The sequence below is a fragment of the Narcine bancroftii genome, chromosome 7 (assembly GCF_036971445.1).
Source record: "Narcine bancroftii isolate sNarBan1 chromosome 7, sNarBan1.hap1, whole genome shotgun sequence".
In the NCBI taxonomy this organism is placed as follows: Eukaryota; Metazoa; Chordata; class Chondrichthyes; order Torpediniformes; family Narcinidae; genus Narcine; species Narcine bancroftii.
Window position 1 is genome coordinate 18,565,724 of NC_091475.1, and position 15,790 is coordinate 18,581,513.

At 44.0% G+C, this 15,790-nt stretch overlaps 1 protein-coding gene across 1 annotated transcript in view; it reads left to right on the forward strand.

The window, feature by feature from the left end:
* Positions 1-15,790, forward strand: part of LOC138738562 (neural cell adhesion molecule 2-like) — a 1,138,397-nt gene that overhangs the window by 874,825 nt on the left and 247,782 nt on the right. Inside the window, exon 2 of the mRNA XM_069889008.1 lies at positions 154-228. Coding sequence (XP_069745109.1) covers positions 154-228 — 75 coding nt within the window. The remainder of the gene's footprint in view (positions 1-153; positions 229-15,790) is intronic.

The following is a 15,790-nucleotide window of genomic DNA, read 5'->3' on the forward strand; positions in this document are numbered from 1 at the left end:
ATTGACTTTTGGGTTATGACTGCATGAACTTCCAGTGTGGGAAAAGATGGAAAGAAGATCAATGTCAGAAAATGAGGGATGGACTGCAATCTGGGCTCTATTAAAGCTCAAAGATTCAAATAAATTGATTTATATCTTCTGTCTTTTCTCCAGCTGTCCTTCAAGTGACAATTTCTCTGGGCAAAGTGGAACTCAGTGTGGGAGAATCCAAGTTCTTCACCTGTACGGGTAAGTTTTAAGTTCACCAGTGTTTTTAGCCCAAGAGATTCTGGCACAGTTGGGACACACCTGTGCTCCAGTCGGCCTAAGCCTGAACGATTGATCGTCACTTTCTTTTAACTCCACGAATAGTACCAATGATAAGTTTATTGTCATCTACATTTCTACAATGTGCAGAGGCTCTGATGTGCTGCAGCTTAACAGGTTGTTGGGGGGGGGGGGGGGGGAAAAGCAATTAAAGAATGACTACAATAGTGTGCCTGAATGAATTAAAAAGAGAGAATACATATTGAAAAATAAATTGATAAATATGTCTTCTGAAAGGGCCCTGAGAGGCCACGTTTCCCCACAGAGGGTGGTGGGTGTATGACCATAAGACATAGCAGTAGATATAGGCTATTCAGAATGAGAATTTATTGTAAAGGTAAAGGTTCCATTATTGACATGTGATACTACATTTAGAATGTAGTGTACACAAAATTCTTTGACACGTCGACCATAAGGCAGTCAGAGAGTCACCACTTTGACCAGCGCCCTTCACAGAAACCTACAGCACCTGGTGTTCTGGGCGGTCTCCCCTCCAAGTAATGGCCGGTCCTGAACCTGCTTTACTTCCGAGATCAGACAATCCCAGGCGTATTCAGGCTTTGAGGTGTCACAAAATTTGTTGCTGGGCAGCAATGTCATAGGTGCAAAATTGCTATAAATTGTACTTTTAATAATAAATAAATAAATAAATAGATAGATAGATAGGGGCAAAGAAGAGAACATGAGGTTGTGTCTGTGGTTCATCGTCCATTCAGAAACCAATGGTGGAGGGGAAGAATCTGTGCTGTTGGGTGTTCATCTTCATGCTCCTCTACCTCCTTCCTGATGGTAGCATTGAGAAGAGGGCATGGCCTCAGTGGCGAGGGGTCTTTGAGGATAGAGGCTGATTTCTTAAGACACCGCCCCTTGCATATGTCCTTGGTGGAGTGAAGGTATAGTCTGTGATGGTGCTGGCCGGCTCCAAAGTTTTTTTTAACCTGTCCTGTACATTAGCACCACCATACCAGACAGTGATGCAACCAGACAGTGCTGGGGGCCGAGAGTCATCTTTCCACTGAGAGTAAGCAAGGGCGCCTACGGTGGTGGAGATGGGAACGACAGGGACTGGACTGGGCGGGGTGGGGGGGGGTCTACCTCTGAAAATGGAGTATTTATTATGGGAAATTAACGTTTCTTATGTATAATGTCATCTACCGAAAAAAGTGCCGGATTTTGGAGGTTGCCAGTGTTCAGAATCCCGGATAAAAGGATAGGCACCTGTAGAGGTTAATCTGCTGCTTAGCACAACATGCTAAAGGAGATCATATAGAAACACTGAATGTTTATCAAATGTTGCCTTCAAGTCCCACCGTTCTTTCATTGATATATTTTTCTATTCATCTCATGCAGTAGAGGTAGCCATGGTGTTCAAGACCCCAATACTCAACTCCAATCACTTCCAGTACCTTAGCCCTCTTTACAATCTTCCAATTCTGGCCTCTTCATACAAACATTTTACTCATACAGTCCCATTACCCAGGTTTGAATCTGCCACCGTCTGTAAGACGTTTGTACGTTTTGCATGGGTTTCCACCGAGCGCTCCAGTTTCCTTTTGAAAGCGTACAGGGTTTGTAGGTTAACCAGTGTGTTTGGGCAGCGCAGGCTCATGGGCTAGAAGGGCCTGTTTCCATGCTGTAGGTCTAAAATTTTTAAGTTAACAAAGAGCAGATGAGTGACAGAAAGAAGGGCTGAGGCACAAAACCTCGGGTACATACTGCTTTCCAAGGATGATAACATGACCTGCTAGGTTCCTCCGGCTCTTTCATTCATTATAGAAGCCGGAGTGGCTCAGAGGGTCAAGTATCATCCACAAAGAAAAAGATTCGGTGTTCCTAACAGAATAAGAGGCCTTTCAGTCCATCAAGTCTATGCCCTCAATCCCCTCAATCCTGTTCCTCTGTAAACTGCTCTCTCACACATACATTCCTGAGGCCACAACACCCACAGCATTGTTTTCATTTTACTATGAGTCTTTTTATTTTGCCTGTTCTGTCATTATGTTGTTATCTGGTGCCTGTTCTCAACAGCCAAAAGCCAAGACTGCCTTGTTGCATAGAAAGAAATAGTCTCAGACAGCAGGGACCTTCCTATGCACGAAATGGTTGTCCATCCACTTACCACATCTCTGCACTTCTAAAGGGGCTCCCTACGTGAAGAGCTGTGATGTTTCAGTGCCACAGAGCTGGCTTGATAAATTGGGGCAGATGTTTGAACAATGGGGCACATGGCAGCAATTTGCATTTTGTCACAAATAATATTCCACCTGCTAAAATTAATCACAGCATGCGATTTTGCCATCCAAACATTGATGCTGAAGGCATTAGCATATACAATCGACTCCAATATAGATGCTAATATTCTAGCTGAAACCATTATAAAATCGATCTGATTGTCATCAGTCTTTCTGCAACATGCATTCATTTGACAAGGTTGTTTAGAAACATGAAGTTCTGAGGCAGTAAATAATCTTTCCAGTTGGAGAGGACAGTGGCCGAAAAACAAATTAGTATTGTAATTGGCAAAAAACACACATACATAAAGATATTCACGCGCGCGCGTGCGCACGCACGCACACATACACACACACACACACACACACACACACACACACACACACACACACACACACACACACACACACACACACACACACAGAAGATAATGCAGTGAGTTGCTGTGACCACGGGGATTCGTGGAGGAGATTGCAGGGGAAAGGGGGAAAGGGGAATCCTCTGAGAACAGGCAAAGACGATGGGCTCTAAGGCCTCCTATTCTACTGCGATATATGAGAAATTTGGTGCCTACCTATGTAAACCTCCTCCAGAATAATATTAATTTTTCCTGACCTCACACCCATAACTCTCTATTTTTCTTACCTCCATGTTCCTATCTAAGAGTCTTTTGAATGTCTCTATTGTATCAACTTCCACCACCACATCTGGCAATGCATTTTAGGAACCCACCATGCTCCGTGTAAAAAAAGCTAATATCTGATGTCTCCCCTGAACTTTTCTCTGCTCACCTTAAGCAAGTATCCTCAGGTATTGGTACTGTCGCCCCGGGAATTATCTTGATCTATTTTAATTTGTCCTGACGCAACTCAGTCTGAGGTTCTATCTGTTGGTGTTCCTGTGAACCGTCATTGTACATCTCACCAGATTAAACATGCAACTTAAATTGTGTTTTAATTAAGCATTACCAGCTGCACTAAAAAATGAGTTCATCCTCTTTGATAAGCGATGAGAGATTGAAAAAGTGTTGGCGTTCACTAGAACCCAAGTGGCCTTGTACGCTGAAAATAATTGGGAAGGCAAAATGTAGATGGCATTTATTGCAAGAGAATTTGACACGAGAATAATGGCACCATATTGCAATTACATCGGGTTTTAATGAGACCACCTTGGAATCATGTGTGAAAGAGAGATGCACTTGCAATAGAAGGAGTGCAACAAAGGTTCACCAGATATATTCTCTGGGCCAGATGCTATGAAACAGACTCAATGAAGGGATGGTGTTTCCCCTATCTTAATGTGTCACAATCTCAAAACCAGGGGTCAGTCATTCAAGCTGAGAAATTTCTTCACCCACATAATGGTGAATCTTTGGAATTCTCCACCCTAGAGGGCTGTGAAAGCTCATTCGCTGGGTATGTAGATTAAGGTCGGCACAGTTAGTGTAGCGGTTATTGCAACACCTTTACAGCTCCAGCGATTGGGACCGGGGTTGGAATCCCGCGCTGTCTGTAAGGAGTTTGTACGTTCTCCCCAAGTCTGTGTGGGTTTTCTCTGGGGTCTCTGGTTTCCTCCCACCATTCGAGACGTACAGGGGGTTTTAGGTCAATTGGGTGTAATTGGGCGGCATGGACTCGTGGGCCGAAATGGCCTTTACTGTGGTATACGTCTAAAGTTAAATTTAAAATATAGAAAAAAAAAGAAAGTACACTGACTTTTTGCACCACAGACTCGAGTGCCCAAGAACACGGAAAAGACTGCCGAAAGCGGTCTACCAATCTGGCCAAATCCACTCATGGCCACCGACCTCTCTCCAATGAAGGCATCTACGTGAGGCACTGCTGGTAAAGGGCATTCGACGCCATGAAGGATGCCCATCGCTCTGGCCACAACCTCTTCTCACTGCTTCCTTCAGGCAGAACGTGCGGAAGCTTGAACTCCAGCACCTCTAGGTTTACTGATTCTTCATGGCAAATTTACTATCCTTTTTAACTCTATTCGGCCTTCTCCCCATAACCCTTCCTAATCAAGAACTTCTATACTTATTTCTTAAATATACCCAATGACTTGACCTCCACAGCCGACTGTTGAAAGGAATTCTATCGATTTGTCAGCCTCTGGGGAATGAAATTCCTCCTCATCTCTGTTCTAAAGGAGCATTTTTGTCTTTTTAAGCTGTGCCCTCTGGTTCCAGACTTCCCCCATTGGAGGGAAAAGAGATAGTGAGAGAAAATGAGGTGAAAGATAAGCCATGGAGTTAGCAGGGAATTCTGCAGACAAGTCAGTCAACATTTCAGGCCTCAGCCCTTTGTTAAGGTCTGAGCAAAAAGCAAGCAGGTACCTCTCAGCATCCATAGGTAGTAAAGGGTGACTGACGTTTTGGGCCTGCCTGCTTTTTGCTCAGACCTTGACGAAGGGCTCAGGCCTTTACTTCTGATAGGTGCTGCCTGGCCTGCTGAGTTTCTCCTGCGCTCTTGTGCATTAAGAAAGATCACCCCTGTTCTTATTGAGTGGAGGAGCAAACGCGAGGAGCTAAATGGCCCTCTGCTGCTTTTACTTCCTGAGGCAGGTTTATGTCGGAACCAGTGACTTGACCTGGAGCATTTCGGCAAAGTCGTTACTGTGCTGATTGAGAACAGTAACTGGAGGCTTGGCCAACTGACAAACTGAACACAGTCAAATATCAATGGGATTGCAAGCTGTGACTCCATACTGGCACTGTGAAACAACCAAACTATAGTGAGGGATCCACCAGCCAGCCCCCATCTTTAAGGGGATCCACCAATGTTATCAGTTGTGAGCTGCCCCTCTGAAATGGTCCAGCAAACTTTTATAGTTCAGGAGGCAATTAAAAATTCAACCCAACATTTAAATCCTGGGCGGCAAGGTTAGTGTAGCGGTTTGCACCAGCAACCTGGGGTCCGAATCCGCCACAGCCTATCATGTTCTCTCCCCCGCCCCCCCCCCCACCCCCAGGTTGATAGGATTTACCTCTGGGTGCTCCAGTTTCCTCACACGTTCCAAAGACGTACAGGGTTCAGGGTTAGTGGGGTATTTGGGCAGAACAGGCTTTTGGGCCGGAAGGGCCTATTACCATGCTGTATCTCTTTATTAAATTTAAAAAGTAAATCTTTTTTTTCCAGAACTGCTCATGCTAGAAATCTGAAATAAAAGCAGAATGTGCTTTAAACCCAGGTTGTGTGGGAAGAGAAACAGGTCTGGGGCCCTTCATCAGGCATTGCAAATGTGCACAGCAGGCAATCAATGATCATGAGACATTCTGTGCTGGACATATATTGGCCAGGACATTGGGATCATGCCAAGGTCGTAGTCAAGGTGAAGACAAAATCCTGATTCAACATCTCATCTGAATGACTGTCTCTCTGTGTGGAACTCCAACGATGATCCACTGGAATGTCAGGCTCAGTTCTTGCGCTCAAACATCCAGAGTGGGACTTGGACCCCATAACACTCTCAGGGCGAACAATTAAATCATCCCAGCCTGCAACTCGACAACACATTGCTGGTGAAAAGTGAACTGAAATTCCAGATGGCCTCAATAAGAACGTAAAAAATAGGATCAGGAGTTGGCCATCTGGCCCATCGAGCCTGCTCCGCCATTCAATAAGATCTTAGCTGATCTGGCCATGGACTGAGTTCGACTTATCTGCCTGTTCCCCATAAACCTTAATTCCCCTACTATTCAAAAACCTGCCTACCTGTGTCTTAAATGTATTTAATGAGGTTGGGTTGGTTGGAATGAGAATTCCACTGATTCTCTGTCAGTTCTCTGTCAGTTCCTCCTTATCTCTGTCTTAAGTCTACTCCCCCAATTCTTTGGCTGTGTCCCCTTGCTCTTGTCTTACCTGCCAGTGGAAACAACTTTGAAATCTAAACAATGAATGGATAGCCAGAGTGACATGGTTAGTGTAGTAGGTCAATGCTGTGACAGTCCCAGTGATCAGGACAAGACTTCGAATCCCGCGCTATCTGTAAGGAGTTTGTATGTTCTCCCCGTCTTTACTTGGGTTTTCCCCAGGGGCTCTGATTTCCTCCCATCATTCAAAATGTACCAGGGGTTGTAGGTTAATTGGGTGGTGTGGGCCTAAAGGGTCTGTAACCATGCTGTAAGTCCACATTATTAAAAAAAAGTGCAGGGGTTCCAGTTACACCCTTGTCCTGACCTCTTCTGCCCTGGGTAACAGAGCGGCATAGCAAGGTCCCATAGCCAGGGCAGTGACGCATCCCAAGAGGTGACAATCCCTAAACTGACCTTTATCGAGCACTGAGCCCACTTCCCCCCCCACCCCCCACCTCCCACAAAAAATGGCTGCCCATGGTGATGAGAACCAATATGCCTGAAAGTCTCCACATCTGACTTGGTTGCCAACAAGAAAGATAGAGGGTTATGACTGTGAGGTAGGGAAGGCTTAGTTTTGTGAGAGGGTTTGTATAGGTCAGCACAACATAATTGGCTGAAGGGCCTACACTGTGCTCTAATGTTCTACGTTCCATGTTAACATTCAGAATCACTGGCTGGCACAAGAACAGTGGGGGAAAATGGTGTCTTCTTTTGCCATAAGTATGTACAATTCCACAACAATTGGAGTCAGAGCGTGGATGCAGGCCCTTCAGCCCAGTTAGACCATGCTCACCAAATTAGATTTCAGTGCACTGTGGATTACTGAACTGCATTTCCAATCAGTGAAGCGACTGATATTTACCCAAGCCCCAAAGGTACCGTCTCCTGTTATTGTTCGCAATCAGGGCAAAATTCTGGTCTGCCTTTCCCTCTGTTATGTATTGTACAGATTGCTTGCAGTGCAAGTTCCCACTGTGCCTCTCCTATTTATGAGATTGTGTTATGAACATTGCCTTGTACTTTCGTCCCCCATGGTGACTCAGAAGAAGATGATTTTAATGAAACAACAGTAAGCTTGTAAAGATAATTACTGATAAAACTAAAAACTAAAAAAGAAAACACAATAGGGATTATTGTTTAAGGGATTTAGTCAGAAATGAAACAATAAATTCAAGCTATTTAAAAAAAATGCATGAGCTGATCTTCCAGTTCGTTGATCATGAAGAACACTTGCTCAGATTAATCTTCCTCTGCTCTTTAATTGCTTCACACAGACTAATTCTGTCACCTCATGTTCTGTTCATTCTTTCATCCTCCTCGTTTCTCTCCGTCTCTCCCTTGAACATGGCAGGTTTTTCCTGATCGCGGTTCGAAGGAAAACACTAAACAACCAAAACATGACTGAGTTAAAGCTGGAAGAAAAAACAATTCACGTTCAGATCAGAGTAGATGTTGAAAGGTTATTTCCCCCTGCTGGGCGAGTCTAGGACAGGAGGGCACACGCTTCGAGCACAGCTGCGGAGGAATTACTTAAGCCAGAGGGTGGAATTTGTTGCCACACGCGGTTGTGGAAACCATGTCGTTGGGGAGAAATTGATAGGTTCTCGATTAGCCAGGGCATCACATTTTATGGGGAGAAGGCTGGGCAGTGCGGCTGAGTGGGAAAATGGATCGGCTCTTAATTGAATGGTGGGGCAGACTCGATGGGCTAAATAGCCTATTTCTGCTCCTGTATGACTTATGACCTTATTGATCATTGGTTTTTCAACTTGCTCCTCTGCTCATAATAATCCTTCACCCAACATCACAAAAACATGCTGTTTACTCTTGGGGACAGTTAATGGAACATTGGGAATACTTTACTATGTTCACATTAGCTGTTGTAACAATAAGCGATTCACCAATTGGCTGTGTGGTTACAGTGAGACCTCTGGGGTGATATTAAACAGACAATAACCATGACTGAGATCGCATAGAGGAATGCTAACTACAGTGGGTGCCACTCATTTATTTTTTTTAAATATGAAGTCAAGAAGTTGTAGAGGATCAAAGCTATTTTGAAAGCAAACAGTTTTGTGATAATTGAACAAATAATTCTTAATATAAATAAGTTTCATTGAATTTTAATGGAGCTGGATCTGTGTGTGGTCTCATTTTGAGAGCTTCTCCAGATCACTGTCAAGTTTATTGTCATCTGAGTGCACAAGTACCACAAAACTCAGCTCAGTGCAAAATATGCAGACACACAACCAAACATAACACACGTACCGACCAGAAATACATGTGCAGGACAAGTATTCGTATAAACAAATATATAAATAAATATTGTTTGTGAATATGAGAGTCTCGGATGGTTAGTGTGAGCAGCTCCTTTGGTCGTTCAGTATTCTCACTGCCCGTGGGAAGAAGCTCTTCCTCAGCCTGGTGGTGTTGGCTCTGATCCTCCTGAATCTCTTTCCCTACAGAACCAGATGAAAGGTGCTGTGTGCAGGGCAGTAGGGGTCCTCAATGATTATGTGCGTAGGTAGTCACCTTCAAGGGTCAAGATTCCTTGATTGTTGTGTCCCTGACACTAATCCAGTATCCCTACCAAGAGAAAGAAAAGCAAAAGGGAGTCCCTTCAGCGACATTGCATGTCCGCCACTTCCCCTAATGCCGCCGCCTCCTGCACTCCCAAAACCTCTGCAGCCGCATGGCCTCCTGTCCATCGCAGCAAGTGAACCTGAGCCCCGGTTCTGAACCCTGGAGCGATCAGGAAGCTATCGGCACCCTTCAGGAGCCCCACTCATCTTCATTGCGCTTATGAATCCAGGTCCTGATGCCTAGTTCCCACAAGCCAGTCTTCTGGTTTCCACCATGCTTTCTCTTCTCATATAGAGGAATGCCGGTAGTTCCAATTGTGGAGCTGGAGTAAGCTGCAGGGTGCAGAGAAATATCAGTCGGTTAGTCAGTGGGAGATAGAGGCAAAGTGCAATTTATTCTCCACATGGTGGTTGAAGCGCTGCTGGACATCTCCTATAACCTGCGTTCACTCACGATTGTTCGTGCTGCTTCTGGGGAGTTTGGACTATCTCCCTGTGTGGGCACCTCCACATGGCAAAGAGATATGGTCACTGTAAATTGCCCCTAGTGCCTGCAGTGTGCATGTTTATGCCTGATACGGTGAGAAGGGTTTGTGATGGGTAGGATCTTGATTTAGGGGAGAGTTGATAGGAAAATGGAGAGAACAAAGTGAGATCAATGCTGGAGAAACTCAGCAGGTCACACAGAATCCATAGGAAGTTGAGGGTAATTAAAGTTTCGGACCTGAACCCTTCGTCAAGATTAGAACAAAATGCAAGCAAGTGCCTGAATATAAAGGGGGGGAGGAGAGGAGGGAGAGAGGGGGCAGGAGGGAGGCTAACAGGTAGAAGGTCGTAGGTGGATATGGATGGGAGAGTAAAAGAGAAAAAAAGCTGATAGGAGAAAAGGAGAGCTCTCTAAAAAGGAGAGGGAAGGAAAGGGGGTGGGGAGCTGGAGAAAAGGAGACACAGGAGTAGAGAAATAAAAGAAGTGATTAACCAAGCAACTGTGAAAGAAACCAAGACCCCTCTGGAAGAGGTTGCAGAGTTAGTGCATTCAGATTTGTTAACTGAAAATGTAAATTTTGTTTCTCTTGTGACAGATTCTGCCTGTCCCGTTGAGTGTTTCCAACATTTCTAACATCTTTACTTTCCCATTCCCCGCCTTTTCCATTTCTTTGCATTTCAACAACTCTTTGAAAGATTTGCTTCCAAGAAGACGAATCCTTTTCATGAACCAGAAGAAATATGGTGATTAGTCTCTTCCACCCATTTCAGGCTTAAAGTTTTGGATTTAGCTTGTCAGTTCCCAGCAAGATGCAAACATCCCAACCAACAATAAACCACTGCCATGAGCACCTTGAAAGGCCAGAGAGCTTCCAAAATTGGTTTTATGGAGAGGACCCAACCAAACAGTGTTTTCCAGTCCTTGGTGCAGAACACTGCAAACACACAGCCAGACGTGACACACATATAGATAAACGATACATGTGTGGAGTACATATATACAAATATTTTTTTTAAATAGTATTGTTAAATAAAGAGTTAATATGAGCAGTTCCATGCACCTGCAAATCTATGAAACAAGGTTGACTGAGCTTATCTCTTTGAAGCATCGAAGGATGGGTGGTAATAGAGGTACATAAGATCATGAGGGACAAAGATAGGGTGGACAGGCAACACCTATTTCCTGGGGTGACGATAGAAAATACCAGAGGACATCTGGTTAAGTAAAGTGCAGGAAAGTCTAGGGGAAATGTCAAAGGTAGGTCTTTTACACAGAGAATGGTGGGAGTCTGGAATGCATCACCTGGTGGTGGAGCCTGGTACAATAGGGACATTCAACAGATTCTTAGACTTACATGGATGTAAGAAAAATAGAGGCTTATAGGTGTGAGGTAGGGAAGATTTAGTTGCTGTCGAGACAGTTTGCACAGGTCAACACAACATCATGGGCCGAAGGGGCTGTACTGTGCCATAATGTTGTATATCCTGGGCACCCGAACAAAGTCCATTACATACACACAGAGAAACATTTCTAGTTGTTCCCATCACTGGATGGATAGCTTGAGGCCACCTTGCTCAATGTATCAAGGCACCTGACCGATGCCTGCCAACCAACATGGGGCTTTAGACCAGGCTAGATCTCTGCTCGCCTGTTCTGATGCACATTGCAGAATCAGATGCACAAAGCCGGCAAACAAATTTGGGTCATGCTGCTCCTTTGTATGTTAACTGTATCAATCTGGACAGCAGTTCCTCAAAACGTTAGCTGCCTACAGCAACTCTGTAACGATGTGCTACTTTCTGCATTGCACAGTTAGTGTCGAGGGCAGCACATTTAGCGTGGGGGTGGCACAGTTAGTTTAGGGATGGCACGGGTTGGCGTAGCGTTTAGTGCAACATTATTACAGTACCAGTGACCAGGGTTCGAATCTGGCACTGTTTGTATGGAGTTTGTACGTTCTCCGTTGTCTGCAAGGGTTTACCTCGGATGCTCCAGTTTCCTCCCACCTTCCAAAAAAAAATGCACGGGGGTTGTAGCTTAATTGGACATAATTGGGCAGTGAGGGCTTGTGAGTCAGAATGGCCTGCTACCATGCGGTTTGTCTATATTTAATTTACATTTAAATTATACTTCGTGCAGAAGATAGAGGAGTCTGAAAACACACTCCTCCAGATACAAGGACTGCTTCCTCTGCCTTCAGTTATCAGACTCTGGAAAGGATCTCCCACTAAGAAAGGTTCTGTATTACTTCGCGGTACTTTTATCTTTCGCACACTACCCCGCAGTTTTGTTTTATTGCAATGCAATGTTTTTATTCTGCTCTCTGCAAAGGTTGACTTGCCTGGATAGATGACAATCCAAAACTTTTATCCTGTTTCTCAGCACAAATAGCAATATTTCCATTCACCACTTCAATGCCATCTCCGCGTTGTTTCCTTATATTCTCCGCCAGTGCGGAGAGGCCGCACGCTGAACTGGCACCCTGCATTCAGGAACAAAACGTAGCAAGTGTGAGGTATGTGTCATGCACCAAGATTGGCCACCTCAGGCTTAGGTGAATGCTTTTACCCTGTTGCAGTGGCCTTTTTGCCCTTCAAAGCAGATACAACGATGTAAACGATGAAAAGGTTCTGATGAAAGGTTGTGAACTTTTGTTCCGATTCTCACTCCGCACAGGCTGGGTATTTCCTGCATCCCCTGTTTTCATTGATCGCTGAAAACTTGTCACCTTAAGAACTCAGTGACAGCAATTTAATTATATTTTTTTTGGTGTGATGGGTGAAGGGAAGGAAAGCAAAAAAAAGTTAAAGAATTACTTGAAAGATTAGGTAAATACAGTTGACAGAAAGAGACAATGGTATTGAATTTCTGACAATGACAGAACGATGCAGTTTTTATTATTATTGAATGCAGCAGAGATTAGGTTCAATCTCGCAAAGTTCTTTGTTCATTGCTGAGTATTGTTCCATGCGAAAGGCTGTAATTAGATCCAATGCACAACAGCAAGTAGAGCGATGAGAAACAGAAAAGGTCACCATTTTCATGAAACGCAGTTACAGAAAATAAAATGAAAGACTTGTGAGTCTGTTATAGTCGATTTGTATGAATTTTTATAGACGCAGGGCTCATTTATGGACTATTACCATAATCAAAAGAAGTAGGGTAGTCAAAGTACTTCGGTGCTGGGCTGTCGAGTTCCAGGTTGATGTCACTTGATTTCCATATATCATTTCTTAACCTCGCTTTTAGTGGTCGGGGTTTTCAGCTATGGTGGGGAGGGGGGAGAGAGTCCTTTTCACCCCTTTTTTTAGGGGGTGGGGAGGGAAGAGTCCTTTTTTCCCCTTTTTCTGATTAGTTTAGGTTTCCTTTTTTAAAAAAACTGGATAATGTAGCAGATCACAGCTACTCAACCATGAATAATACAACTTTTGATTGAAAAAAATTCTGACAGAACGAGAAGGGAAGACAATTTTAAAAAAGAAATTTATAATTCATTTGAAAAGAAGTTTTAACTTTATTTTTCCTTTATTTCTCTTTCTTTTGTGTTGGGGGTTTCTTTTTGTTTGATGTTATATTTTTCTACATTATTACCAAAGTCCGTTCATATCTGAATATGTGTATGTTCATATTTGAAATCTTTTTCCTATATATTTTTTAATGCATTGCATATGATCTTGGAATAACGGTTCAGTGTTCTTTGAAGGTGGATTCCCATGTAGATAGGGTGGTGAAGGCAGCTTTTGGGTGGTGGGTCATAGCAGAGAATATAGAAGCTGGGAAGTGATGTTGAGACTGTTCAAGGCATTGGTGAGGCCAAGTTTGGAGTATTGTGTGCAGTTCTGGTCTCCAAATTATAGGAAATATCAATAAGGTAGAGAGGGTTCAGAGAAGATTTACTAAAATGTTGCCTGGATTGCAGTAACTAGAATACGGGGAAAGATTGAGTAGATTGGGTCTTCATTCATTGGAGCGTAGAAGGTTGAGGGGGGATTTGATAGAAGTATTTAAAATTATGAGGGGGATAGATAGAGTAGATGTGAATAGGCTCTTCCCCTTGAGGGTAGGAGAGATTGGAACGAGGGGTCATAAGTTAAGGGTTAGGGGCAAAACTTTAGAATTAGATAAGGCGAAGCTTCTTCACTCAGGGAGTGGTGGTTAAGTGGAATGACCCTCCGGAAGAGATGGTTGCAGCAAGGTCAATTTTGTCATTTAAGAGGAGGTTGGGTGAGTACAATGATGTGAGGGGGTTGGAGGGTTATGGGCAGGGAGCAGGTAGGTGGAACTAGTGGAGTTCACTTAAATCGGTGCGGACTAGAAGGGCCAATATGGCCTGTTTCTGTACTGTCATTTTTATATGGATATATAGTTATCTTTGGCTTGGCTTTGCGGACGAAGATTTATGGAGGGGGTAAATGTCCACATCAGCTGCAGTTAGTTGGGGTTGGGTGTTGGGTTTTTCCTCCTTTGTCTTTTGTCAGTGAGGTGGACTCTGCGGTCTTCTTCAAAGGAGGTTGCTGCCTGCTGAACTGTGAGGCGCCAAGATACACAGTTTGAGGCGATATCAGCCCACTGGCGGTGGTCAATGTGGCAGGCACCAAGAGATTTCTTTAGGCTGTCCTTGTACCTCTTCTTTGGTGCACCTCTGACATGATGACCAGTGGAGAGCTCGCCATATAACACGATCTTGGGCAGGCGATGGTCCTCCATTCTGGAGACGTGACCTACCCAGCGCAGTTGGATCTTCAACAGCGTGGATTCAATGCTGTCGGCCTCTGCCATCTCGAGTACTTCGATGTTAGGGATGAAGTCGCTCCAATGAATGTTGAGGATGGAGCGGAGACAACGCTGGTAGAAGCGTTGTATAATTATATCATTCAATTGTTTATATATTAAATACCAATTAAAATATTTTTTTTAAAAGAATGACTTTTTTTAATTACATGCCAGTCCTTACTGGTCTGATATTCTCATTGACCAGTCCCCATTGTAATGGATCCTGTGTTTCTGGTACCAAGGATGTCATGGATATTTATCAGAAGGAGGTGGTTTTTTGTGCCCATGCTCTTTGTTCACCATAGGGTCAATATGGTTGGATCAGGACACATTTCTTGGTGGCACAATTAGCGTAGCGATTAGGGCAAGGCTTATACAGTGCCAGTGGCCCGGGTTCGAATCTTGCGCTGTTTGTAAGTTGTTTGTACGTTCTTCCCGTGTCTGTGTGGGTTGCTTCTGGGTGTTCCGGATTCCTCCCACCCTTCAAACCCTATGGGAGTTGGAGGTTCATTGGTGTGTTTGGGTGGCATGTTCTCGTGGGCTGGAAGGGCTTGTTACTGTGCTCTATGTCTAAATTTAAAAAACATTACTCCATTAACTTAGGAAATTTAAAGCCCTCTACCATATTCTCCTCAGTTCCTTTGATACAGACAGGAGCTTTTGCTCCATCCCCATCTCCTGGAATCAAAGACCATCTCCCTCATTTTGCAGACGTTGAAGAAAAGGTCATTGTCCTGACACCATCTCCTCCCCGTACTCCATCTCGTCTCAACTTGAGATCCAGCCTAGCATCTACAAACTTGTAAAGTGAAGTTAGACCAGAATTTGGGGCAGCATACATAAACCTGTGGGACATCAGCGTTGAGGATTGTTGGGGAGGAGCAACCCATCAACACAAGGAAATGGCAAGAAACTCAACCAATGCACTGGGAAAACAGCATTACAGGAGGTAGATTGAAAACTTGGCTGAATGGTGTACTAACAACAACCTCTCACTCAATGTCACCAAGACCAAAGAACTGATTATAGACTTCAGGAAAGGAAAACCAGAGGAGTATGAAAGACCAGAAGGCCCTGCAAAAGGTAGTGGACCCAGCCCAATGCATCACAGGCAAAATTCTCCCCACCATTGAGGACATCTACATGGAATGCTGCCGTCTTCGGGCAGCAGCAATCATCAAGGATCTACACCACCCAGGGCATGCTCTACTCTGGTTACTACCATCAGGAAAGAGGTCTAGGTGCCACAAGACTTTCACCACCAGGTTCAGGAACAGCTGCTCCCCCCCTCCACCATCAGACTCCTCAACAACAAACTCAATTAGAGATTAATTCTTTATTGCTGAATATTTTTTCTGAATTGCACAGTCAGTTTGTTTACATTTCTTTCTTTGTTTACATTTCTCTCTTTTAAATACATATCCTTCATTGACTACAGTTTACAGTTATAAATAAGTAGAAATTCTACCTTGCACTCAGGAAAAGGATCACAGGGTAGTATGTGATGTTATGTATGTACTCTTACAATAAATTTGAAACTTGAACTTT